The sequence below is a fragment of the Hippocampus guttulatus genome, chromosome 11 (genome assembly GCF_054856545.1).
Source record: "Hippocampus guttulatus isolate MCC_2025c chromosome 11, RoL_Hgut_1.0, whole genome shotgun sequence".
NCBI classification, from domain to species: domain Eukaryota; kingdom Metazoa; phylum Chordata; class Actinopteri; order Syngnathiformes; family Syngnathidae; genus Hippocampus; species Hippocampus guttulatus.
Genome location: NC_141271.1, coordinates 20088493 through 20116434, shown reverse-complemented (window position 1 = coordinate 20116434; position 27942 = coordinate 20088493). Strand labels below are relative to the sequence as shown.

At 46.5% G+C, this 27942-nt stretch overlaps 1 protein-coding gene across 12 annotated transcripts in view; it reads right to left on the bottom strand.

Annotated features, from left to right (window-relative positions):
* Positions 1-27942, bottom strand: part of lrp1bb (low density lipoprotein receptor-related protein 1Bb) — a 181760-nt gene that overhangs the window by 56586 nt on the left and 97232 nt on the right. For all 12 annotated transcript variants that reach the window (XR_015102280.1, XR_015102281.1, XM_086123849.1 and 9 more), the window contains 20 exons: positions 27391-27591; positions 24187-24432; positions 21168-21365; positions 20796-21000; positions 19222-19386; positions 18811-19055; positions 16363-16494; positions 14989-15216; positions 14700-14874; positions 14403-14497; positions 12541-12690; positions 10326-10466; positions 9357-9482; positions 9070-9201; positions 6300-6434; positions 6093-6222; positions 5175-5301; positions 4884-5035; positions 3211-3335; positions 2695-3066 (listed from right to left, as the gene is read on the bottom strand). Coding sequence is in view for 10 of the 12 variants with exons in the window: in XM_086123849.1 (XP_085979975.1) it covers positions 2695-3066; positions 3211-3335; positions 4884-5035; positions 5175-5301; positions 6093-6222; positions 6300-6434; positions 9070-9201; positions 9357-9482; positions 10326-10466; positions 12541-12690; positions 14403-14497; positions 14700-14874; positions 14989-15216; positions 16363-16494; positions 18811-19055; positions 19222-19386; positions 20796-21000; positions 21168-21365; positions 24187-24432; positions 27391-27591 (3480 nt within the window). In the remaining 2 variants the exon portion in view is untranslated. The remainder of the gene's footprint in view (positions 1-2694; positions 3067-3210; positions 3336-4883; positions 5036-5174; positions 5302-6092; positions 6223-6299; positions 6435-9069; positions 9202-9356; positions 9483-10325; positions 10467-12540; positions 12691-14402; positions 14498-14699; positions 14875-14988; positions 15217-16362; positions 16495-18810; positions 19056-19221; positions 19387-20795; positions 21001-21167; positions 21366-24186; positions 24433-27390; positions 27592-27942) is intronic.

The following is a 27942-nucleotide window of genomic DNA, read 5'->3' as shown; positions in this document are numbered from 1 at the left end:
ATGGCCGACTCCATTGGAGTTTGGATGACTTTCCTTCGCGATCGCTGCAGAGTTACAAGTCGAGTCTCAGCATGCGGGACGGACGATTTTTTTTGGCAACGCCACGGACTCTCGCGTTCAGACATATTTTCGACCAGGCTGCGCGAAAACCTTTCCCATTCAACCAATGCAGCACAATAATTGCTCCGAAACTTTAGCTGTCAAACTCCACGAGGAGGTACCCAGTTATGGCTTTTGAACAACTCTCAAACATGCATCCACACTTATTTCATCCAGCGTGTTTGTTCCGATAAAAAACAAAAAAACAAAACAGAATCGCTTTCATTGCGAGGAACACGAGAAAGGCCAAGGGATGAGCTACTTTAATGCGCGTATCCTGTCGACGGCGGTCGCGAGCGTTAGCGATGACAAGCAACAATAAAGCCACTAAATGTAACCGCTTGGATTCGCACGGCATCTCATGGCGGGGCGGCATCAGAGGAAACGCGTTTGACTGCAGAGCAACACAGCAGTCACGAGAAAGTTTGGACGCGCTTCCACGTTCTCCGCGCGGGACCCGCAAACCCGAAACCTCCAAGACACGAAACTGAGTCAGCTGGCTGCTAATTAATAGTTTGCAAGAGAAGCCATCTGGCCGAGTTTGCCGCAAATTGTTGGTGGGTTGAAGGATTAATTATTGGAGGACGGGGGGATTAATGAGGGAAATATGCATGATTAACATCTGCGCCTGGCATTAATGGCGGGATGCGGGCGCAAATGCCGCTTTGAAAATAGAAAAGCCGCTTGGCCGTTCAAAAACGATGCCCGGCGGCGGCGGAAGCGAAGGCAAAACGGCGCCAGTAAAAGTGTCTTGCTCTTCAATGATCAACCTTAACCGAGCTCAAACGTTGATGAAATAAGATCAAAAGATTCTGGAATTTTCTCCGCCGTACAGAAACCAAAATGTGCCATTGGGTGCGTGATTGCTTCAACAGCTTTGTTGTCAATTTGTGTCGGGAGGATTAGGTCACGAGAGAAGCTTACAAATAACGGCTGACGACGCGGCAAACGTGAAAAAGAACATTCCGGATTGCCATGGCTACATTTTTCCGATTTGTAATTGGCATTTCAGATGCGGTATGTGCAGCATCATTGCAATAAATGACGTGTATGGCGTTTGTCATCACAGATGCGCTTGCTGGAATTGAGGCCCCGCCCCCCGCCCCTTCGTTTGGGATCATGTTGGACTCATTTGACTCGGACCGCTCCCAAATTCCAATTCAACGTATCCTAAATTTTTCAAAACATCTATCTTTCAGTTTGGACTGCGCAAAATTGAATTCCCGATATCGCCATCGGTCATGTAGATGCGGGCACAATTCCGTTCCAAATACCTTGAAGAAAAATCGCAGCTATTCAAACGGTCAGAAAGGCCTGCAACGTTCATTCCCGGATCGTACGACTTGGCTTTGAAATGTGAAGAACCCTTTCTCATGTGACATCATCAAGTCTCATCACGGCGTGTTGTGGCACGCTTCAAAAAGGAGGAGAAAGCCTCCATTCAACGGGCTGATAAGGCCGCGTCAGCTGAGTTGAGGTTGTGCGAAGGAGGGGGATCAGCGACGCTCTGCCGGCTTCCTGCCGTGTGTGTGTGTGTGCGAAGCGTTGCACGGGTAGATTTGGCCAGTGCTGAGCTTTGTTCCCGGGGGAAACGTCGTCCAATTGCAGAGGATCCAGACTGAGCAGAAGAGATTTTCGCTGCTCTCTTGACTCGGCCCAAAACTGACACTTGCGAAAGAAAGCGGCGCCGTCAGAGTGAGCTAACAAGTTGGCCTTCTTCGATGAGAGCAGCGGATAGGATCGAGCCTACGTGACTTTCCGTTTTGAGGGAAGAGCAGAATTAATTATTATTATTTTTTAGATCGCATTTCAATTACCGTATTTTTCGCACTATAAGGCGCACCGAAAAGCCTTCCGTTTTCTTAGAATCTCACAGCGCGCCTTAAAATCCGGTGCGCCTTGTGTATGGTCATTATGGTAATATGTCGAGCCCAAGATGGCTCCTTGCCGGAGACACGCTTACAACGTTATGTCCTGCTGTTGGTTCAGGGAATTATGTCGCTGCTTTATTAAATACGTTTTTGTTGCAGCTCCGAAAAGGGGGAGCCGTGGTGTTTTTTTTTTTTTTAAACGCACACTTTACTAATGCTTTTCACAGTCTCAACAAATAGCCACGTTTTTGTCGGTCTCTCCGTACCTTCTTTTCTTCCGTTCAACTCGAGAGGCGTTCATGACCGCCTCCGAAAAACGTTAATTAACGATTCCTTCAATGAAACTACGAAAATTGAAAATAATGCATCAAAACAGAAAATCAAGCGAGGAAATCACAAAATAAATTCTATAGCCCCCCCTACAGAATTTATTTTGTGATTTCCTCGTTTGTGAATACAGTACACAACAAAGGAATAAATAACAAACAGTCCGGTCACCGACATTTTACTGACATCTGATCGTTCTGTTGGAGCTACACTCAAGGAAATGCCCAAATAAATTCTGTAGGGAGGCTAGAGAATTAATTTTGTGATTTCCTCGCTTGATTTTCTGTTTTGATACATTATTTTCAAATCGTCGTCGCGAACGGTCCGACACGCGATCTCCTCGGCAAGGTTGCAAAGCAACAAATAACACCAAAAGTGACTCTGAGCGAACACTCACTTTCCGCAATCACCACGCGTCCTGTCCAGTCGTCATTGATCATCTGGATGTTCCCAAAGTGCACGTCGCTGAAAAAGATGCGATTGGTGCCAAGCGTATGCTGACTGTAGTCAAACGCCAGGGCGAGGACATTCTTGAAAAGAGCGGCGTTTTCAAAAGGCCGGACCGGCGAGTTGAGGTCGCTCTCATCCGAGAGGTGGATGCTTTTCAGAGTCGTCCTCTCGGAATAGAGGAGATAACCTTGGTGGCGCTCGCAGGAAAAGCCGTTCTCCGATAAGCGTCCGTGGGCGCAGGAGCAGGTTCGCCGGCCGCCGCCCACGTGAAAGCAGAGCTGTCGGCAACCGCCGTTGTTCCTGGCGCACGGGTTCGAACCTGCGCGATACGCCATTGAAGGCAGAAGTTGAAATCGCATTCTGCGGCCACGCGTTTTTCACGCCAGACTGTTTTTCAAATGAAAAAGCCTTATCGGGCAGTCATTTTGGAGAATCAATACGTGAGCGGAGTGAAGTTGTCAACCTTTCTCTCGGCTCCGAGTGAAGACTGTCACACCCTTCAAATTGACTCCGAGGCCGCTCCTCATTGTCACGGCCTCGCTGCTGTCAGTCTTCAAGCCTCGTCGGATTGAACCATTCGAGAAGGCCCTGGAGCGCAGAGTCGGGGGCGGGGGAGCAGGTTGGAAGGGGGGGGGGGGAGAAAAAGTGATTTGACTTTCTGTGAAGAAGATATTTTTCCACAGCTTTTTTATTGATTTTTTTTTTTCATCGCAGAATCATGTGGATATTACAGAGAGAGGAGGATCACAGCCCCAAAGCAAAAGCCGATATAGCCAGCAAGCCATTTGAACATAGATTAGGAATAGTTGAGAAGAAGAGCACAATAAATCCCCCTTTTTTCACAAGAGGCACTCGGCTGTCGCCGCAGACCAACCTTGTGAGCGGGCTGGATTCAAGACAATAACAGGCATGTAAAGGTAAAAATCAATTGTGCCGAGCCTCCGAATGATGGCCTTAAGGACCACCAAATAATGACACATGGGCGTCCTTTGAGGATTCCGCTACGGATGGAGGTTTTCATGTCAACTGAGCCAGAGGAGAATGGCAGCCGGTAAACAATGAGCGCCGCCGAACAGAGAAGCGCGGAAGCCTCCAACGCGACGGGTTCATAACTGGATCCCCCCCCCAGAGCAAAAATAAATAAATAAAAATAGTCTTCACACAGTTTTGCATATAACGGATGTGCAAGACTGCCCCTGACAGTATTTTATTTTATTATATATCTATTTTTTGCCATTTTCCCAACTGCTTGTATTTGCTCTTCTCCAGTTCGATTTATGGCAGCGGATCACTTAAGGTCCAGCCACAAACTGAAAAGCTCACTCGCCAACTTGATCCGCAAAATTTTCCCCTTAAATTCAAATAACATTTATGATTATTTGGAAATTGTTTGAAAACCCGCCGCACACCGAGTGACGCGGCACAAACGGCCGGACTGAACTGTCCTGGAGCGTGTCGGGTTGGGCGGCTAATTTGGACGAGAGGCCAAAGCGTTAGTTTGGCTTGGATTCAAATTTTGAACAGCCCATCAAAAATGAACCGAAATGAATGGAAATGCCATGGATTCATTTTTTTTTTTTTTTGCTTCAGTTCACCGGACATTGTGCCGCTCCTTATGCGTGTGCGTGCCTTGGCCACCAGGGGCAGTATAATACTCTAACAAAGACGTTTCCTCAGTAAGCCACAAGTCATACGAGTGTACACTCGAGGCACGTTCGGCCACATCGCTTTGGCGTCCTAATTCGTTAGCTCTGAGTCACACCCAAAAACAAAGATCCATATTGAATCGAAAAACTATATTTGCACTAAGCCACACAGCGAGCAAGATGAGATACAGAACGTTATTTGCCGCTGCCGTACGCCGGCGGCGGCCTGTTTTACACTCGGGTCTGTTTCTCCGTGTTGCAGATAACATAGACACATAACATTCAGTCATACTGAATCGATACCGCAATCTTCTGCCGCAATGTAAACAAACGTATCAAGGCTCATGATCTGGAGATAACCTTTATTAAAAGGCAACACGCTCTTGATCGGGACATCCTTAGCGCCCCGGCTTGCCACAGAAACCTTTCAAGCGGAGGGTTAATATCAGCTCAGCGCTGCAGACTTTGTAGGAAAAGCGGCGCGCGGTACCTGTCAGCCCAGTAGATGTACGGCCCAAACACAGCCACCGAGAACAGGTCCGCGTTGGCCGAAGACAAAATGATCTCCCGGCCCTCACCTGTCTCAAGGTTGATCCTCTCGATCTTATCGGTACGGGCGTCGCACCAGTATAATGTATTTTCCTGGGAAGCAATTTTAAAATGTATATGAGACGCGACGGCTGCAGACGTATCGGCGCCGCAGAAGGACAAAGATGAGGTCGGCGCAGCGAGGGCGTCGCCGTATTCGGCCGAGGCGATGCGGAGGACCGACGGACTTTACCTCATAGTCGATGGAAATGTCGTTGGGCCACATAATGCCCGAGTTGACTAAGGTGACTTGGTCCGAACCGTCCAAGCGGGAGCGACCGATGCACGGGTTCTGGCCCCACTCGGTCCAGAAGAGATACCTGGTGGCACGCACGGCAACAAAGACAAATGGGTTGCAGTGCTTGCCTTGCAGTCGCTGTGAAAGTTATTCAACATCCTAAAACCGTATGGACGTGTTCATGCGAGTGACCTATGCGAGTATGAAATATGCCAAAGAGTGTCAAAACCACAACTGATACCTCCCACAATTTTGGGGAATTGCCCAACTGTGAATATCCCCACACGATGCCACAAAAAAAATGATTTCAAACTCGTTTTTACAACATTACTCTTAAAACACGCGCACACACAAATACAAAGTGCATGCCCACCCCATCAAACGACAACTCTCCGTAACTTCTAACAACCCAGGCTAAACTTCCCACCATAGCGTCATGGGAATAATGACGAGAGCGCCCTTATTCCATCAGCTTTGTGTTCATTTTAAATGCTAGGCACAACGACAGGTACGTTTGTTTGGACAAATATGTTCATGACAACAAAAAATAACTGATAAGGGGGCTGCTATCGCCTGTAGCCATTTTTCAAGGTCAATGCCTTGGTGCCAACTTTTGGCATCCAAGGACATTTAAAAAAAAAAAAAAAAAAAAACTGCGGCTAAGATAAACATAAACTGCGCAAGAGACTTTCTCATCAAATATTTGTTTCGGGTATTGCCTATGAGAAATAATATTTTCAATAAAATAACAATATGGGTCACCTCTCCAACTTGGCTTTGGAATGGCATGGTTGTCATTCCAACAATCCAAAGCCAAAATAGCAGCGATCGTATCGCATCTCGCAAAGATAGGGTGGACAAAACATGGCCTACCCCTTCTGAGGGTGGACGGCGATGCCTCGGGGCTGATCCAGCCCATCCGATATGACCGCCGATCGGTACGCGCCGTTCAAACGAGATATTTCGATGACATTGAAACCGTGGTCCGTCCAGTAAAGGTTCCCTGTGGGACGACAACGAAAACCGTCACTTCGGACTTTTCTGTCTTGCGCCGTTCGCCGAGACACGGCGAACACGAACCAGCCATCCAGTCGACAGCGATGCCTTCCACCCTGCTAATGCCGGAGGTTACGATGTCCTCCCTCCAGGTCTGATCGCGTTTGGCCCGGGATATTCTGTTGAGGCCCATGTCCGTCCAGTAAACGGTGTCGTTTCCTGCAAAAGATCAGATGATGGATGATGAGATGGCCTCAGACATATTTGTGCCCTCAAACAATGCGGCTCATGAAAACACTTTTTATGACAGCGTGGCCCATTTCACCAAAATCTTGTGAGGGGACAATAAAGGGGGGCGGTGGAAATGCACACATGGTGCAATCCTCATCGCTTTCGAGTTGACAGAAGTTGCCGGGGGGTCGGGGGGGGGGGGGGCAGTGCGATGCAATACGCGGTGTTGCTGAAATTGACCATTTTAGTCATTGAAGTCATATTGTAGGAGCAAAGACACAGGAAGTACTTGCGCAGTCTATTCCGCCACTGTCGGGTGGAAGTCCTGCTGTCTGAATTTGCTTAATTTCATATTTTGTCAAAAATGGACCCATCTGGGTTGGCGCCATATCTGTATTTTTCTTTCTGCTTTATGAATCAATTTGAATTCTTCCAAATAGCTTCACAACAAACGTATCAACGCTGTTGGACGCTCTTTGAGGAGTGTCGCAATACTTTCTACTTTTTGCAGGAGTCGAGCAGCGTTACGTCGCCTCAAGTCTTTGGAACAATAACGAGTGACAAGAAGATACATTTGAGTACGGCTGTTTTGTTCAAAATAAATTGCTTGGCACCCCAAAAAATGAGTGCTTATTATAATTTTTTTTCTCCCCGTATTAATTTAGTGATTGAACATGATGCCTGGGTGGTGTGTTGATGCTGAAGAATGTATTCCAACTTGAACAACGCCGTGCTCGGCGTCCCAAACAAGTAGCGATGATGGCGCTGCGACGATTGGCAAATTGTTTGTCCCGTCTGGTTGCCGCGATCTGACTTTTGCGATAAAAGGAGAACCAGTTGACAAGCTGTACTACGTCTCAAATGTCGCGCAGATTTATTCCGCAATTTCTTTTTTTTTTTTTTAAAGCGTGCGGTCATGTCAGGATTTCGCATTATTTCTCCGAGTCGCTCATATTGAGAGCTCCGTGACGCCATCTGAAAGAGAAGGAGTTTAAGGGACGTCTTAAGCCGCTTTCCCATCTAAATATGCTGGCTCGGCTCATCTCCGTTCAACTGTGCGCGCGAGGCCAGGATGCGGGGATTTGGATTTCCATTACAACACGGTTACGAGCTCGCAGGCGGGTCCGGACCGGATGACACGCTCGCGTGCACCCAGCTGATAGCGCTCTGATCCGGTGGCTCTCAAAGTACAGGCAAATTCATCGCGGGTGGGGGGGGGAGTCATTCAATCGAGATCGTTCGATGACGGCGCTGCAAAACATCGATCCCAAACAATCGCAATATTTTTTTTTTCCTTTCTCTTGAGGTAACTAGCACCTTTTTATCCAAATTAGCCAGTTTCGGTCTTATTGTTGCAGATCAAGTCGGAACGTGAAGAAAATCGCCTCACGTGAACCCCTCCTGCTTTCAATTCATGTCATCGCCTTAGTCAGCATGCGCCATTTACATTCCGCGATACACGAGGGAGTGCAACGGGGGCTATATTGCCACAAATCTCTTGTTTTTTTTATCATACGGACGGTCGGGAGGGAAGTCGGGACGTAACAAATTACAGTATGCAAGATTTGCTTCTTGCCTCGCAGCGCACGCGGCGGTTCCTTGATGCAATATCTGGGGAATTGCTTCGGAACGGAATTGTTTCCGAGGCCGCCTGTTATTCCTAGCCAGGCTCGCCTGTAATGTCATGTGATTACTCCATCAAAGCTGCACCCCGCCGGCCCATGGACCATTTTTCAAAAGCTCCCCATGTAAATAGAGCCAAGACCGGCCCTCCCTCGACCTGTTTGTTTGAAGGCGGATCGAGATTGCAAGAAATAAAAGCAAGCAAGACGTGCGCGGCTTTTATCACAACAAGGCCATTCTCCCGCCATTTCAAATGGAAAAGATTGGAAAATGTCGCAAGAAAATCGAATTTGAAACGAGGTGCAAAAAAGGGACCTTTCACTTGAGATCCACCGGCATTGATTAGAAAAACCCCAAAAAAAACCCAACAACATGTCACTCACAAAGATGTGACGACTTGGATCATCCAACTTTCTCTCGAGTATAAAATAGTTGACGGCAAGATCCATCGCTTGAAATATTCCTTCAAGTTGCGACTCAGACAAACACAGATTAATGGCAAGCGGTGGCGATTAGTCACAAACAATTAAGCAATCCACTCAGTTCCACTTCCAGTAATTGAAATTACGTCTGTGGAAATGACTTTGAGGCAAAAGGTTCTTCTCTGTTGGACTAACGCAGGCACCGAGGTCCAAGGGGCTCACCCTGCCCTGTCACTTCGGTCATTAGGTACCTTTTGTGGACGTATGAGAGGTTGCAAGTCCTAAAATATGTCACTGAAGCTGCGCGTTTTTGGCGCTGACGTCTTTTTCGCGTTAGGAAACGTCACACCGCGCTGATTTGTTTGAATTGGAATAGGAGAAGCGAGCCGATCGAATGCCCACGATGGAAAAGTGTTCCGCTTCTCTGTCAGAAATGCGAGAATGCAATTGCGTTCAAATGTACAAAGTGGTTGAATCTCGCTTGGCCGGCCGGGAGCTCAGCAACCTTCAAATTCCGCCCCTTAGAATGGTCCCCACGGTAGAAAACGACACAAACGTACAATCGGTAACTCTCTCACCTGCATGAAAGTCCACCGCTACGGCAAAAAGTGTCCCCGTGATAGGCATGAGGGCTTCCGTATTGTCATTGGGGTCCAGAGAAATCCCTCGTATACCCTCATGGATGGAATACATCACAAAGGAGTCCATACCTTTGAGCGGGGAGAAAACAACAATGGCAACAAAGAGGTCAACGACAGCAAACGGTCACGAGGCACGGCCGCAGAACAAATTCCTCCCGAGTCAACATCCGCACGTTCTAATTTCAAGACAGGACAAGAGCGCGTATTTTCACAAGAAAACGTACCCTCGCAGGACAGGCGATCGCTTCTGAGGTTGTAGCCGACAGTGCAGGAGCAGCTTCGGGTGCTTTCGGACGTTGGAAAACAGAGCTGCGAGCATCCTCCGTTGTTGACTTGGCAAAGGTTCCTTCCTGAAAATTCACCAAGAGCGGCGCCGGTATTCCAATCATCCCGCGAGAGCTGAGAGTGCCCTAACTTTTGTGTTTGAGTGGATGTCGAAAGTGTCTTGATTTTTTTTTTAAAGTCTGACTTTCCCCACCAGGGTGTGAACCGAGGCATGGGACTGGGTTGACCGCTTTAGAGTGCCCCGTTATCGGCTCCGAGCGCATGCGCGTCGGGGAGCAAAAGGTGGAACAGCGAGGGAGGGGAAAATCAAAAGATTGATTTGGCACCAAGCGTGCAGACCAGGGCTGTTGAACTCGTGTGGCTCCTTTTAGAGCGCCACATTGTCATGACGATGAAAAAGCCTCTGCGGCGTCCCTCTGAGATATATTCGGGCCAGCGCGGGCCTGGAGCAGATCTATTTCGTTCTATGTGGGCATAAGACAAAGGAGCATCCGTTTCTTTTTGGCGTCGCAGTATTTGATTGACCGCTGGGCGTGGCCTCGGCAACACAGAGTTTTCCTCGGCATGTGACAACAGGATTGAAATGGCCACAGCGCAAAGCTCATCTTTTAACAAGGCCAGAAGAAAGAACACCGAATTTTCCTCGTCATCGTCATCTTGCGTTCGTCTAGCAGTCCTCTTAAGATGGCGTGACAAAGCTTTACCTATTCATTTACACGATTCACTCTGACTCATCTTTTTTTTCTCTCTCTGCGGATGGCAATAAATTACTGAGCTGTTCACTGCTGCAGCACATCTTTACTTTTGAGTTTAATGTATTCTGTACGTGGTCCATGACAAATCGATTAATTTTGCGAAAAAGAAGAACCGTGCCGCTCGGTGGAAATGTGAGCAAAGACCTTACGCACCTTTCTGACCCTCCCGGTCATACACTTTCATGTGAATGACCCCGGCGGTCTTGTTTCTCAGATGGACAAAGTTGCGGCCATCCCTCTTGTCGACACTTCCCAGCTGTGCGGATTCGTCATCTGCCCACCACAGTTTGCTGCCTGTGAACGTAACAAAATAAATAAAGGTCTGATGTCCGCGTTCTTTGCGTATTTATCGCGCGCAAAGATTTCAGCTCATCAAAGCAATTTTAATATCACACAGAGAGACACGCCGAGGAAATACAGAATGCCGTTTCCTTCTCAGACATGGCCGACGGATTCAAGAAAACATTCTCGGCATGATGGTGAGGTGGTTTAGGGATGTGTGCACGTGCCTCAGGAAAACGCCAGGCGAAGGAGCGTCCAATGCCCGGAGCAGCGGCGGTGCTCAACTGACAATTAAGCCGCAGGGTGTCGTTTCATTGCATTCAGTGGACACAAGCATTTCATTTGATGCACTTCAGCATTCTTTTTAAAATCCTTTTTTAAAATTCAGCAGGGTTGCTAGCAACACTCTTCTCTGCGATGTGTCAAATTTACAAGACATTTATTTTCATTTTACAGGAGCTTTCATGGGCGACGCAACAAACAAATTCGACGCGGCTTAATATAGCTTCCACTCACTTCTGCATCGGTGAACAGGAGCCGAGCGAGTTCCGCCTGCAGAAGGGCACTTCGTTCACTCCCCTCCAGCCATTCCGATAGCATTTATTAGCCCGTGACAATAAATTAGCATGAGGGATATGGACTATTTTAATACAAATAAATGAGGTCTCGATCAGGCCATTTAGCTACAAGGCCGTACGCCCTATTGCTCGATCCCAATACACAGTCACACAACACACACACACACAGACGTGCACACACAGGAATGATTCCCGGGTAAATAAATCGCTTCAGGTCCGGTGCCTCGTGTTAACAAAACTCAAATTGCTGCGAGTGCAAGTGACAGTCGACACGAAGTTGACAAAACACTTGACCCCGGAGGGCACGCGGGCCTAGATTAGCTTTGCTCTCCATGTTAATTTGATGCCGCGGGGGCGCGGCGGCTAGTTGCGATTGCTCGCTTGTGACGCATCATATTCAATTTCCACATCAGCTGCTTGTTAGAGTCAAGGCGAGTCGAGGCTGATGAATGGCCCGCCTTCTAAAAAGAGGTCCTCGCGTATCCTTCCAGCCAATCCAATTACTACAGAGCTATAGGACGTCGGCGTATAGTGGATCACCCCCCCCCCCCCACCCTCCTCCCCGCCCATGCCCCCGCATCGTGAATACCTTCTCCCAGCCAGCAAAGCGCACATCCAGTACAGGAAAAATGAATGGATTGATTTTATCCCGCAGCAATCTGCGATAAAAATGGCTAATTCATTTCACCGTGCTCAGCGATTTTATGTCCGCTTCCGTCTCCCGCTGCGTGAGGGACTTTCTTTTTCCTGATTGAAATCGAGCGCTCCTCGTTTACTCACGAGGCCGCCGCCTCGGACGAACCTTAACTACTTCAAACAAAACCAGCTAATTGATCACGACAGGAGAGACAAGAACATAACCGGCGCTCAAGTCGCTGATGGAGAAATCCGCTTAAACCGTGACTGGCTTGTTTATTTATCCTATTGATCTTCAAGCGATATCATTAGCTTGCAATTTACACTCCAATCACAGCATGATCTTAACCTCCACAAGCTAATGACGCTCTGCACAAAGGCAATGACGAGATAAGGCTCAGTTGTGAATGAGAGCTCTCACACCAAATTTGTTGAACTTTTTTTGTTTCCCCAAAGAAGGTGACAAATACATTTGCCGAAACATCTCTAGGTCCACTGCACCCCAAAGTTGCCGGCGTTGCTCGCGCTGCCGTTGCAAACAATTTCCTCCACATTGATTGTGATTGATGGCGACGGGCAGACATGATTGTGCTGTTTGGCTGTACCTGCTAATGCGGCGCTACAACGCCATTATTCTATGTCACTTTCCCTTCTCACTCCCATTTGTGAACGCGATAATAAAGCCTTTTGGAAATAGGAAAAAACAAAAAAAAACCAAAACAAACACCAGTCGCAGTCAGTTTAAGGGAAGACGTGTCTGCACAAATCACTCTAACAAGACAGCGAGTGCAAAAGCATAATGAAGAGTAAAACAGCGTTTCCAGCTAGCATGGCTCTTTTCAGTCGATCGAGTCCAAATGTAAGAAACTCACCCATGACGGCGAGCGCGGTGCCTTTGGTAAGCTCCCTTTTGAAGCTTTCCAACACCTCAAGGCCAGTTCCGTCCAGATTGCACCTGTTGATCGTGTTATTGGCCGAGCTAATCCAGTACAGTTTGTTAGCTGAGTAGTCCACCGAGAGACCTGAGAGCGAGGCAAAGCACGACAAAGTCAGATTTATTCTCACAGCCGGCTGGAATTGTTCGCTACAGTTTCAAACTGTTGAGCATGAACATCACGGCAAATTGCGAATGGCAATGGATTGAATTAGGAGATCATAAATTAGCTTTGATTGACAGGGGTCGGGGAAATCAATACAAAATGGAAAAAAATTATAATGCAAAACAAAAGAAGAAGCAGAACAAAAAACATCCTTGGCATTGAATGAGTTAAATAGACTTCAAGGCTGGCATCAACGGGCTGGATTTTTAAAGCTATTTGCGTTGCGGACGTCCGAACATCTCTCACTACATGTTGGATTTATGTCTGGCAGATTCATATTCACAACGCATCATTAATTTACCCTGATCCTCGGGTCTAGCCCATAATCATAAATGAAGTCTGTGAATCACGGCACAGCCTGCTGACAGGCCAAGGAGGGTGAAGGAAGGAAGACGAGACCGTGGGGAGGAAAATGGCTTTGTTTTCACCTTGAGTCAATTGACAAGAACTTTTTTTTTTGTTGCATCAACAATTCCGCGCAAAAAAAAAAAAAAGACTCACATCATCGGTCAGTGGTTCGCTAACATGACTATCTGTTGTTAAAAACTTTGAACATACATTGTTCAGAAACTAGCATTTCATTTCCATTACGAATGGTCGTCAGATGAGGACGAAGACCAAGAGAGACGGTGGCACATTTCATTGCCTGCCCATGTGATTACATGGCACGTTAACGACACACAAAGTAGACAAACAGGCCACTCGGCCGACATGCTAACGTGACTAGCGAGTGCGCAGCTAGCGTCATGGCGCATTTGGCGTGCTTCTTGGTGGGAATTTTACTCGTCGTGGAGCACCCGCTTGATGTGAAGTGGACTCATCGCCCGATTCCCTCGTGGGAAAATGAAACAGTAAAACAAGCTAGATTGTTATTTTGGGTGGGGGTGGTGGGGGGGGCATCGTTGACGCTGACGCTTCGGATAGTTAGCCTCTCACCAAAGTTGGCTGGGATAGGCTCCAAGTCATTGGTGACCCTAACCTCACTTTCTCCTTTTTCTTTTTTGGTCAAACTTTATCATGAAGTCTTTGAAAACGGATCCATAAAAATACAGATTTTTTTTGATCATCGTCTTCAATCCATTTTACAGCACTGTACATCCATTTGGGAGCTGCGTACTCCACAAGCGCACGCAGGTAAGAACAACACATACGTTCCTGTGCAGGGAATGTGACGAATGGCCTTAATCTTATGAAATTGTCGCAATCACGCTCGTCTCGCAAAGGTGCGCGCCAGCTGGCAGAATGGAACGCATGTTCAACGTTAAGCTCTTTACAATAAATCCCGCACGACTTCAGACGCATTCATTGTCGTCATTATATGGCATGGCAAAAGAAAAGAAAAAAAGACTTAAACGGGGAAGAACGCTCTGTTGACTGTTCATTCATGTGCAAAGGATGCTTTTGTTTTCCGCGCGCGAGTGCGCGTGATGATTGACGTGATGAGTGGGGAAAAAAAATTGCCGAATCGGCTTCCCTTTTGCCTTTCGGGCCACATGGTTATCTGTGGTTTTATTATTGCTCTTGGTTGTAAAGTGTCCTTGAGTGTTGTGAAAGGCGCTTGCAAATGTAATGTATTATTATTATTATGGCGGGCGGTCTAATTGCGTAATGCCGCAAATGCGCCGCTAACTCACCGACGGGTTCCCTCTGGTTCTGGTGGAGGACCTTGCTGTTACTTCCGTCCATGTTGGCCATGTTAATGGTGTTGCCATCCGTCCAATAGATTTTCCTGGGGGACGGGTAAACCACAGGATCCCCCTTTTAGCATGCAATCCAAGTTAGTAAGTGCAAGTGAGATGTTACGAATTGATCGACTAATCCACTCGGTTTATCCTGGTAACCGCCGATCGGAATAATCCCTTTGGGTCTCGGTCGTTCATTCTGTGCATTGACACGGTGATGAAGGAGACCGACTTCTATAATCTACTTACCCCTTGCCGGGGTGCACGACAAGACACCTTGCTTTATCAATGCCGTGGACGACGGAAGTCTTCAGGGAGCCATCAAAGCGAGCGACATTGATTTGCGACTCGTCATTCTCCGAGCTCAGCCAATATAAATTCCTGGAAAGCCAGTCCAAAGCCAGGCCGCGGCAGTTGACAAGGTCTGTCGGAAAGCAGCACACCACACCGGCCGTCTCGCGTGCAGTTCCCGGTACAAACGATGCCTTGCATTTTTTTTTAAATTGTTTTTTTGACAAAGCACAAGCGATGTTCCCACCTGAAGAAATGACGGTCTCCAGCTGAGTGCCGTTGATGAAAGCCCGTTTAATAGTTTGGCTTTTAACATCAGCCCAATAAATCCTCTCCTCCTCCGCGTCAAAGTCCACCACAGTCACGTCATCGATGTCCGGCACCGTCAGGGCCGTCATGACGTTCATGTACGGGTTGTCGATGTCCACACCTCGGATTTCCGACCGACGCACATACAGAAGAAACTTTTTCAAAGCTGGTGGCACAAATAAGGGGGGGGGGGGGTGGGAATAGGTCAAGGAAGAGCAGATATCTTTTTTTTCCTGTTCAGCCTGCAAATCTTGTTCGTAGACAACAAGAGACTGCGACGATCGTGAGTTGAATGTGACCAAGGCTAGTTTTTTGCTTTCATGTCATTTTTCACGGATGAGTGAAAAGCAGAGCTGCAAAGCTGGCAAGGCTAAGTTGTCGAGTGGTGCCTCTCTGACATATGGAAACTTTCTGAAGGTTTATAGCACATAACATTTCTCCTTTGCTTGAATAGTGCATGGGAACCTTGTGGCATGTTTGTATTTATTTTTTTAATGATTGACCTTCAAATGCCTGCTGTGAACGCTGACCGCAGCTAGTAAGAGAAGGTCAGAAGATACAACAAATACAACAGCACATTTAAAGAACCCATTAAGTGAATTCAAAGATCTGTTTCCAAATTCATCAGACACCTTTTAAAGTATTTGAGAGAGCGACGTGGCACTCCATTGGGGAGATAAAGTGATTAACTAGTTTTTCACCGTTTGAGTTCGGAATCCGACATGAGAGGAGCGCTTTGGTTCACATCCGAGGTTCTCTGACATAGCTTCCACGTGCAGATAGCAAGTAAGCTATCCCTACATCCGTAAAATGCATCGTTCCTTTGAATAGTCTCTTAGCATAGCCACTTTAGAGTGCCTCATTGCCAGCCGCGAGTGCATGCATGTCGCACCGAGAAAGACGGAAGAGCAAGGAGGGGTGAAAATGTAAACTCGGAAAGGTCAACTTCACAACCAGCATGCGGATCGATGCGTTGGGCCGGCACGGACGCTTTAGAGTGCCTCGTCGTTGCGGTGTGCAAAGGCCGTCGCTAGGATTGAGTGGGTAATTTTCCAAACACGAAGAACAGCAATTTTTGGTTGATTTCATGATACAATTCAGACAGATGTCCACAAGTATGAAAAATTATCACAAAAATGACGACAACATAAATTGGACACCGCACTGGGGCTGCTTGTGTCCACGTAAACAAAAGCCGGTATCGTTTGATGTCAATCAAATGACGCTGCCGTAATTGCCGATCTCCTACTCCTCCACGTCGCCACTTGTCACGAGACGAAAAGTATGACAAACGACGGATCGTTATGCTCACCAAAGCAGGATTGTTTGTCGGGCGAAAGCTTCGTCAGGTGCGGACAGGTGCAGGATGCAGTGGAGTTGTAATTGATGAGACACAGATGCGAGCAGGGACCGCGTCCATCATTGCCCTCACATGGGTTGGAGGCTGACAGGAAGGAGACGCGTCAAAGAGAAAGAAAAAAAAAAAAAACAACACAGAGAGGCTCTTTGAGACCTACAAAGTCGAAATGCCAAGCAAACAGATATGATAATTGCTGACATCAGTGAAAACACTTTTTTGGTTGCTGCAAAGTCGGGGGAAAAAAATGGAGATAAAGCATCTCGTTTGTGAATGTCTGGAAATGTGTTGACAAAAACACATTTACTGTGACTTATTTATTGTTAAAAAATAAATAAATACATCACATAAGGAAAAACAATAGAAAACAAAACACGTTTAAGTGCATGCTTAAATAATAATAAAAAAACCATCCAAGTGGAAGGAATATGACTTCCAGAAGTCGCCCTTACTTTCTATTAGCATGGCGAGGTTTTGAAAACACATTTTATTATTATTATCGTTGGCTCTTTTGTTTTTTTTAAATGAATGCACTGCAAGCAAACAGCGTACACGCAGACATCAAAATATGTGAACTTAATGAGAGGGAGGACATTTTGGACGAGTGTTTGCATTTCATGAGCAGATGGAGGACCTGAACTTTGCGTCAGCGAGCCGTCTGCGTACTGTTTAACAAACATGCTTCACACTTCTGAAAGGTTTTTATACCAGTTGATATTTTGATGACGTGGATTTGTGGACATGCTAAGTTCCACACCAGCTAACTCGATATCCGCAAAACCTGCGTGTAAATATGTACGGTATCCTGCAACTGTTTGAGAAAGACACCATACCGGTGGTAACGTCAGCGTCTGCGAGCCCTGACCGTCAGGCAAATGAAAACGGTAAGCACTACGAGACACGCATAGAACGCGTTTCGGGCTCCTTCGTCATTCGGCTTTGGAGACGGTTTTCTTTGCGGCTGGCAACAGTCAATCATGTACGGGTGATGCAAACGACGGTATTCGGACTGTTGTGCGCTTTCTAATCGGCAGGCGATTGTTCGCCAACCCTCTCGGTGGAGCGCCGGCTGCTTTGTGCTTGGAGAGCCTCCAGTGAAGCGCCACTCAGCTGCATATTGGAAGCTATGATATTTTCCATTCTTTGTCATATCGCATCACAGCCATTCCTTCTCACCCGAATGTTCAGAGTGCAGCGAAGCATCAGGCGCGTACACGCACACAGACAATTTTTTTTAAACGTAAGAAAGGATTAGGCACGCTCTTCTTGAGAAACACAGACACCATTTGATGACATTTATCTCTGGTGCACAATAATGCTAATGCGGCGACAGGAAGGAAATGATAATTAATTGGCGACACGTCGGGGAAAGCAGAGCATTACGTTGACATCAACCCGATTACCGTGATGATAATAGTCATTTATGCATAGCGCACGCTTGGCACTGCAACGGAGCCGGGAGTCGCACATTGGCAATTTGGGCAACGGTGACAATGAGTGCTATATATTGAAAGCTTTGAATGAAAAATTATTCAAACATATTCAAAAAACATCAGGGAGTTAAGCTTTTTTAAGATTTTAATTCATGTACAAAGTATGTGGCTAATATTTGGGTTGCTATTGCAACCATATGTTTCAAGTTTCAGAGGGGGAAAAAAGAAATCATCCTGATGCGGGAATTATGAATAAAGTGAAACTTCAAATATCATGATTCATCGGTTTCCAAAGCGTGACTAAAACTGAAATACAGAACAAAAAGCAAAGCAATGTTTCCCATCGGAAATAAGGTCAATCCAATGAATCTGTTCCAACCGGAGATTCTCAAAAATATTATCAAAATCTACACTTCATAGAGAATGAAGTCTTACACACGGGGAACAGTGTAAAATAAATATAAATGACTCAATGAATATTGAAAATAACTTTGACCTCCATTCAAGACTTTTTATAGTGTATGGAAGAAGTCAGGGAGATAAGATATACTTTTTCGTACTTAGCTCTGACTTTGATCTTGAATCCTACCATGTTTTTTTTTGCCTTCTTTCTCAGATAGCTGACACTTACAAATTTCGGTCCTGTTGTGCAAAGAAAGCGGCACCTATTCTACGGTGCAGGCCTCGATTCACAATTCGAGCAAAAACAAGCCCCTCCCTCCTCCCTTTCTGCCCGGCGACACCTTGGGCAATACCGGCATTATTAACTAGCACTGACACATAATAGAAACACCAATGAGAAGGAAAGGCAGGGCGGCGTTGCGCAATGATTCCAGGAAACAGTCGAGTCACGCGGCACAAAATGGGAATGGGACAAAAACCAGGAGCGGCTGAATCGGCCTAATAATCATTTGCTGTGCCATCGTACGACATCAGAACTTGGCCACTTGACGAGTTATTAACTGCTCACCTTGCGGCTGCCGACTGGAATGGAAGATCTGCAGGTCAAAAGGCTGCGCGCTTGTCTTCTGGATGACGGTGACATTTCGCCCCGTCCACTTATTGGCTCTCGCCAAAGTGTTGGTCCTCCAATCCGTCCAGTAGACGTTTCCTCCGAAGACGGAGACGGCAAAAGGGTGGGAGAGGTATTCGTGGCCCCTCAGGATCTCCATGACTCCGCTGCCGTCGTAGAGCGCCGAGAAAATGGCGTCCGAGCTGTTAAAAGTTGAAAGGGCGGCAAAAGCGTCAAGCTAAAATCGATACGTTGCCGAAAATAGCCAACGCTCCCGAGCATGAACGGGCAGTCGAATAGAACACTACCGGGAGTGCCCTCGTCCCACATCGCGTAGCGGGCAGGCGAGGCACGTGAATGCTTGCGTACCGTGCGTCGGTCCAAATGATCCTCTTCTCCAGATGATCCAGAGTCAGTCCGTTGGGCCAGGCTCCGATCTCCATATCTTTAAACACAATGTGGCGACCTTGCCCACTCATGGATGCGGCCTCGATTCGGGGGAACGTCGCGTCCCAGTCGGTCCAGAAGAGAACGCTGCCACGACAGAACCCGCGTCAGCACTCGCTCATCGGTTTCCAGGCAACGCTGTCAAAGTCCGCAAGCCAAACTCAGGCACGGCGACATTTGTTGGAGCTGCTCATTTCAGAGTGGAGAAAACAAAAAAGGACTTCCACTCGCGAGCGACTCTGCCCTTCTTGACAGATGCAGTCGCCGTCGCAGAACATCAGCCGCGACCTCAGCGCAACCCGCGGCAGACCTTGAAACGGGACACCGTCTGTTTCATGATGACTTTTCACAGCTCAACGAGGCCCGAAAATGAACAGCATCCGCGCCGCCGTGAACAGAATCCCGAGTCCGTACCTGCGAGTCGGCCAACGCGGATTTCGCTTTCGTTCCACAAAGTCAACTTAAACAAAAAGACGGCAAAAGCGCGGCGTTGACGTCGACAAAGCGGACGGTCGAGACCGCCGAGCCGCGTCCGGGGCTCAATCGGCGCATCGGCTTGATAAGGTCTCGCTGATCAATGAACCTCTGCTTTGAGTGGATTCAAGTAATTAAATTAGAATTATTGCTCGGGCATGGAAGCGCACGGAGAGCAGCCATTAATCCTTCGCCGGATGGCTATAACATTTCGCCATCCTCCCAAATGTGTTCAGAGTAGCAGAGGGGAGAGAGCGGGAGCAGATTACGCAAGTCTTAAGAGTGTTAAATTGATTTTAGGAATGTCTGGCTTTTGCTTTAATCTGAAAATATTCTCGCCTCGGTATATAGTCAGAGTTCAAGCGCTGCGGTGCATTAATCAGGGATAAGCTCCCCATTTGAGGGCGACATCCATACCGCAGAATATCAATATCACGCATCTGCGTGCCGGCCGGCGCTCGTGTTTGAGCTCACCGCCGCTTGTTCGATGAATCGGACGAAGGTTGCTTTGGAAAAGGGCGTTCGAACGACACATTGAAAGTCATATAAAAAGTCTACACCCCCCCCCCCCCCCCCATTCAAACATCACCGTTGTGATATAAAAAAATAAATAAAATGCCCCCCCCCCCCCATAAAAAAGGCTTTATCGAGAGAGGAAGTCAAAATAAATCAATGAAATGTGTACAGCCACCATTCAAAGTGCGTCTGGTCAACCCCATTAAGTTTCAGATGTTCAAGTAGGCTTTTCCTGACCTTTTTTTTTTAAATAGCCATAACACATTTTAGCACATATTTAGTTGATGAATCAAAGATTGAACTTGGCTGCGATTTCAAAAGGTGGCATCTTGGGGCCTTCGACAAAGTGGAGCGTCAAACTTTCAGGCTTCTTCTCGAGTAACAACAAAAGGCAAGCGAAAGGCACTTTGAAGGATGGCGCCCAAATTGTGGAATCGGAGGTGCCTGCGATTCCTCTCGTCTTTCCCTTGCCAGATGACAGCACAGCTGGGAGCAAAGTCGCATACCCTTGCCCCGGATCCAGAGCGATGGCCCGCGGATGTTCCATCCCGCCTGCAATCAGCGTGGCGCGCAGTTCCCCGTTGAGTTTGGCTACCTCGATCTGGTCCAGGTTGCTGTCGATCCAGTAGAGTTTCCCCGTGATCCAGTCCACAGCCAAACCTTCGGGGGTGGCCAGGCCGTGTTGTATGACCACCTCAATCCCGGTCACGCCTGAGCCCACAAAAATGCAAAATGATTTTTTTTTTTTTTGTTTCTCGCCGAGAAACACGATCGGCTGACTTCAAAGCGTGTCGGCGCCGGTGAATAAAACGACCCGTTATCACCCGCGAGGCTCTCCTGAGCGGCTAAATGACTGAAGCCGTACGATGTTGGCCTACCTCCCGTCTCGGAGAGCCTCCCCCTGTAGATTTTATCCTCCACCACATCGGTCCAGTAAAGGAGGCTGCGACTAAAGTGGAAATCCAGCGCAATGGTATTCCGCAGCCCCGGCACAAGCAGGCTGTAGTCCCTCTTGTGAAGGTCTATCCGTCTTATCTCGTGGCGAATGGAGAAAATGATGAAAGCCTCAAAGGGATCTTAACAAAGGGGGGGGGGCACAGAAAACAAGGCGCTTGTTTATATTGAAGAGTGCGACACCGCGGGCTCAGTTAATTGACGGCGTGACATCAAGTCTGAGTGGCAAGCGGTGAGCGCCTTTAAATGGATCTGAATCACAACAATGAGATGATTACCTTTTATACAGAGGGGGAAATAAAAGACAAATACTACGCCGTGTCATCGCACCTGAGTACATTGTTCGGGGACCTGCATCAGCTACGATTACGACAGGCGGTTAGCTAGCCCCTTGAAAATGCAGAAAGTCTGCGGACGTAGTCGCCGTCGAGAGCCTTGTTGTTGGCCACGAGTGTGCGCACATAACAGAGAGAAGGCAGGAAAGTGAAGGGGAACACACACAAGGTGGACTTGACAGGCAGAACGGGAACCAAGGGCGATTTAGAGCGCCCCGTTAATGGTCAAGGTGAGGGAATTGTATTAAATTGTATTTTGACATCATAAAGATGCTAGATGAAGTAGCATCTATTTTATCATAAGTGCTGTTTGGTTGATTGTTCACACTTGAGCGGGAGAATTGTGTAGGGACTTTAAGAGGATGGTTTGGTCCAAGAATCGTTTGCGGCGAATGCAATGCATTTGGTGCTGGGCTTGAAAATCAAGCAGCTGGTGCCGTCGTTTAAAAAAGAAAAAAATGAAAAGACACCCACACACACACCAAAGTGCAATTTTTCATTAGCTAATTTAGCAAGAGCTATCACTCTTGCCACCTCTGGACATCTTTTATTGTTGTTCCAGAAACAAAGCAGCGATCGATCTGAAGAACTGTCGATGTACTTTCACCAAAGATGAAACCACTTGACCTTTCTGCCCCGTGCATTTCAAATTAATTGGTTGCGAGCGTAAGTTGCAGTTATTTGCAGGATGGCCCAGACGATTTTTTATTTTTGATTTTTTCTGCGCAAAGTTGCTAAATCGAGTGACAAGTCCCGAAATTGGCAGCAGCGCTCGTGCTGCTAAAGTCTGCCCACTGAGATGAAGTTTAATGAGCCAGATTATTTCTGCTTCCAGCACAGCTCTGTATTTGGGAGCCGTTTCTTTAGTTTAACTCTCACAAGTCATGTAACACAATGCAGACTTTCGATAGAAAAATCATCAAATCAATTCCTCAATCACATGCACTCATTTGTGTGTTTGTTTGTTTTATGGGCTTTAAGATATTTTGTTTCTTATGTCCTCTAAAGTTGAAAGTAAATCCGAATGAAATAACACAGCGAATGCAATTTAAAATAAATAAATAAAAAAAAGCATCCTTGCTTCAATGACACACTTCGTCCTGAGAAGCTTCAACCCAGGCAGAGTAAGATTTTGCTACGGGAGGCTTTTATGACCAGGGGGGGGGGGGGGGGGAAATAAATAAAAATGTGGAGCGGCCGGCGGCTGCGCACTTGGGACATCACAAAGAACTCAATAACACTTTTTCTGCAGATAAAATTGTTTTTGTTTGCATTCAAACTATGATTTATGATGAAGCGTGACAATTTTGATCGCCGTCCGGAGAGAAAATGCTTGTGTTCTCTTTCACGTTAATGTGTGATTAGAGTTGCGAATGCCATGAGTCTCGAAATGAAAATAGAGAAGCGAGTAATCAAAACAAGGTCCATTAATCTGGCCGTGACAAGCCAATGGCGCGCGCGTGTGTGTGTTTGTGTGTGTGACAGAACAGCGGACTTATTTTAAGTGGTTTACAGAGCCGTCTCATGAAAAGTAGCTCATTCAATAATAACACCGGAAATCCTCCCAAGCAACGCTGACAAAGTGACAACGCAGACAGAAAGAGACGTTCACCAGTCGGCACCCGCCTGTCTTGGCGAAGTGAATGAAGTGCAGTTTGACCTCACAAACCGCCCGCTGGTGGAGTAGAAAAGAAAAATGTTGCGCCTGTATCGATACATTTTTTTAGTGCTGTCAGTTTATCGCGCTATTATCGGCATTAATTTAAGACAATTTTTAACTCGATTAATTTTTTTTATCGCGAGATTAATGCGGTACCACGTCACGGATGCTGCTCTAAAATAGTAAAATGTGCTCCAAGTTTGAATAACTGCTCCAAGTGAAAAATGTAAAATTGAAAGTTGAAATTGTTGCTTCAGTAAATATTTGCATTTTGCACAAAGAAAACTGATCCACGATTCCATGTTGATGAGAGCATTAAAATGGGAAAAATAGGAGAAAAAGAAATCAAAGGAAATTTAGAATAGATAAAAATCTGATTAATTACGGTTAATTCTGACTCAACTATGAAATTATACATTTGATCGCGATTAAATATTTTAATTGTTTGACAACACTAATCTTTTAAAAATAAATATTCACAACAAACAAAAAACCTCCCTGAAGTCAAAACTTGGACAAAGTTTCTCATTTGAGTGTTTAACTGTGGCCTGCGAGTCAGAGCCACCACCTGAATTTCCGTAAATTGTTAGCTAATATCTACTGCTGAAGGGAAGGGCAAGTACCGATACCGGGTGTCGCTATCAGGCCGATACTGGCCTTATTGGAACGTTTTTGGTCATCTTGGATGTTCATGATAATACATACTTAAGGCAAACGTAATAAAATATTCCACAGCCAAGGATTAATGCAACACAAAGTGTAAGATTTTTGGTTTTGTCGTCTGACAACATTTGCTTATATACCTGTACAACCCTCTCATTAAAGTTCCAAATTCTGTGGTCAGCAACAAGGATTCCAAGCTCTAACAATGCATGAAATGGAGCAGCGGCACGAGCGCAGTTTAGCATACGCCACCGTGACGCGTCCTCCCCCAGGGTGACGCGTTACCTGTGCTGTGGCAGCTGTCGCCGTCGGGGTCGAGCCTCCATCCGGGATAACAGGAGCACTTGACTGTAGTCTTGTACTGCTCGCACACTTGGCTGCACTTCAGGTGGCGGCTGCAGTAGTCCACCACTTCGCATGTCTTGTTGCCCGAGTCCAGGTGAAGTCCCGGCGGACAGGAACACACAACCCCTTTGCCCGGCGCCACCGTGCACATGTGGCTGCAGCCCCCTCGGGCCACCAGGCACATGTCTGGGATAAACAAAATGACAACAAGTCACAATCGCAACGCTGGCAGAGGAAATAGTTGGCGGAGAGATGTTCGAGTAAGCCTGTTTGATTAAAAATGCATCGTGTAATGCTTCAGTGCAGAGGGAAATTGTCGTGTACATATCATAGTTGTCAAGTTTCAATTATAGTTAGTTTTTTTTAACTTTTATTTATTTAACTCATTTCATTTTAATTACATTTTAAAAATGCCTCATTTTAGTTTAATTTTTATTAGTTTTTGTATTTGTTTTAGTTTCCTTTTTTTTTTAATATGTAGAGAGTATTTGCCAAGTACAAGAAAAGAAAAGCCCCTGTAATGAAGTAAAGTACAATTCTCAAACAACAGTTTTTTCTCCCGGGGCTTAGGATGTGAAAAGCAATACTGAAAGTAAATTATAATTTAAAATGAAATTTGATAACTCATACATGACATTACCGGTAATTGACTTGGGAAAATGAAAGACATAAAATTTGTCAGTTCGCTGTTTTAAAAAAAATATATATTTTTTAAAGCATTTCATGAACGAACATCTTTTTTTCAATCTTAGTTTTAATTATTTTGCTCATTTTGTCAAGTATAATAAACGGCTTGGTTAGCTTATTGTATTTCTGGCCTCGCCCGTGGTTCGAAGATCTTTGAGAAAGAGTTTGATGATTGAGGATGAAGATGATGTAACTGCATTTGCGTGGGTGAACGATTCAAGGCCTTTTTTTGTTTGTTTGTTTGTTTCTGTTCGGGCAGCTGGCGTGAGTGCCGAGCTCGATGGGGACGATACGGAAAAGAATAGCTCGATCACCGTCGCGGGGAAATTGAGTAGCGTGTGGTCACAATAGCTCATGGTGGGTGTGAGATGTGGTCATCTGGCGTAAAAAAAAAAAAAAAACACACCCTGAAGGGCTCCCCGATCGCAACCTAATTGACTTTGAGGGAAAGGGTTCTTTTCTCAGCTCAGATCGTGCGAGCGCTGGAGGGTTCTGAAGGGCACCCCTGAGGCTTGGCTAGCGCTACTCGAGAAAATGAAACTCCATGTTTACGCTGGTCATTTTGAGAGATTAGAGGGAGAGTGCGGGCCACATGAGATCTCATTCTTCCCTCATATGGCACTCGGACAAACACTTGCTGATCATTAAGCTGGAGTATTTCCACACATTGTCTGTCCTTTTGGTCGGTTATCCAACTCTGCGGTGACGCTACGAGACCCAACGCGCACTGATAAAAATAAAAATGGATGGGAAACGATATATTGGGCCAAACCAACGACTGTGGCTGACAAAACTGGGAACATAGCACTGGAAATGCAAAGCCACTGTGCCACACATTTATTTCTAACAACCCGCGACTTGAGATACGAGTTCACATGCTCGCAACTCAGAACAAAATCTCATCTCTTCTCTCATCTCTCTCTCATCTTTTCCCATTAAAATGAATGGAAACGTCATTAATTTGTTCCAGCCTTCACCAAAAACAAAAGCGTGAAGGAATGATCACACTCGATAATGTTATACTTGATAAAAACATACAGTCATGACATCACTCAGCGCGATTAAACAGTTTTTCCCGTTGCATCAACTGGCGTTATGACGAATCTGCATCGGGGCTTCTTTTGTCTACTTCTCAAGTGGGATTCATAATAATGCACGGAGACGTCAACACCTCTCTCAGCTCATCGGTGCAGCACTAATATTGAATGTCCTACGCAGAGGATACCTAATAAATGCCTGCGACTACCGTCATGTTATCCACATGTTTTTTCGTTCGAAGTATTGCTTCAAGGGTTAAAGGACAGACGGACGGTTGCTAATTAGCGTGACCATTAAGATGGCGGGGCTGAAAGGCGAATCTATATGGTTGTTTGAAATACAAAAGGTGTCATTCTCCTTGTTTTGTTTTGGGAAGCTGCAGTTCTCGTTGACTATGTGTCAAAGTGCTGCTTATTGCGATGTATGTTGAGTTGTAAAAGTCGAATGGAATGACAACAGGAGCCGGCTAGAGCACAAGAGTGAGTGAGTGGTCTTGACGTGTCAACCCGGCAATTTAAAAGCAATCTGCCGAGTCACAGAGGGTGTCTTATGACAATTCTTAACGATTTGTCGCTTGGACCGGTCTCCAGGGATACAAAAAAAAAAAATCTCAAGATTTCAATGTCCATTTCAACAAAAACAAATGAATGTTGCTGACAATTTACAATGGATTCAAGCTGTTTCGTGGCTGAAGTATCACAAAGTTAAGGCGGAAACTTAAAAGGTCAGATTCACATCCTCTTCAGACTGGCGGGATGCGCGCAGCATGCGGTCGGATTTTGTCAGACCATATCCAATGCGCACACTTTCAAAGGCCAAACCTTCGACATTCCTCTCCTTGCCTCTGATTTATTTATTTTCCATTTCGAATGTCACCTCATTGATGCTGTCGACTGGGATGAAGAATTTTGAAGGCGGGACGGGCTGCTTCTTCGCTGTGACTGTGCGCTCGTTGCAGAGCAAATATAATGACTCTGCATCACGCAAACACTGCATCACGCTGGTGAAAATGACATTTGACCCCAATCATTTCAATCGCCGTCGCTTTCTACATGGCTCGTCCTCATTATGGATGCAGGGGAGATGAATCTCAGATGAATTTGACGATCGGCAGAGATGCTTATAATCCCCACCCCCCAACCCCACCTCGGTTTCACATTTTGAACTCATCTAAGGTCCGAAGAACAATTAGCCGCAAAAATGTCACGCGTAAAGTTTTGGACTTTTTCTTCATGCGGTGCAACAGACCTTGAGCGCCCTTCACTAAGCCGTCCGTGACTTCTCAATATTTTGATTTGGAAACGCCGAGCCCAAATTGTCTCCCCCATTGGTTGGGTGCGCTGAGGTTACGAAGAGAGGAGGCAACTGAAGCGGAATGTCAATTTGTGTAACGGAGTGAGTCCTTCAACTTTTCGTTACCGCAAATGGGTCCTTCGTCCGAGCGGTCGGGGCAGTCCACTTTGCTGTTGCAGATCTTGTCAGGCGTCAGACAGACGGAGGTGTCGTTGGCGCAATGGTACTTGGGCGGCTTGCAGGTAGCCGACTCGCACGACTCCTCATCCGAGCGGTCCTCGCAGTCGATGTCGCCATCGCACACCCAGCTCTTCGTGATGCACTTGCCTGTCAACAGAGATCCACGCGGTACGTGACCATCTCAATAATCGACCGTTCAAGTATTGTTTATTCGGGCTCCAGTACATGAGAGCAGCGTTCGAATTTTGGCCTGTTTTACTGCCTCTTCTCATTTTTTTTTGTTCCTCATTTGGTTGGGGGGTTTAGACCAGGAGATGCTTTTTGTCAACTGTGTGCTTTTGAAGCCCTCCTAATTTCTTTCCCGACGAAGCGCTGCATAAATCAAATTGAGTTGACTCCACTCAGGTGGGGTTGCACGGACACCAATAATCTGGTCCAAAAAAATCAGTGTGCGTGTACCTCGCTGAACGCTGCACGAGACCCGTCAAGATGGTCCAC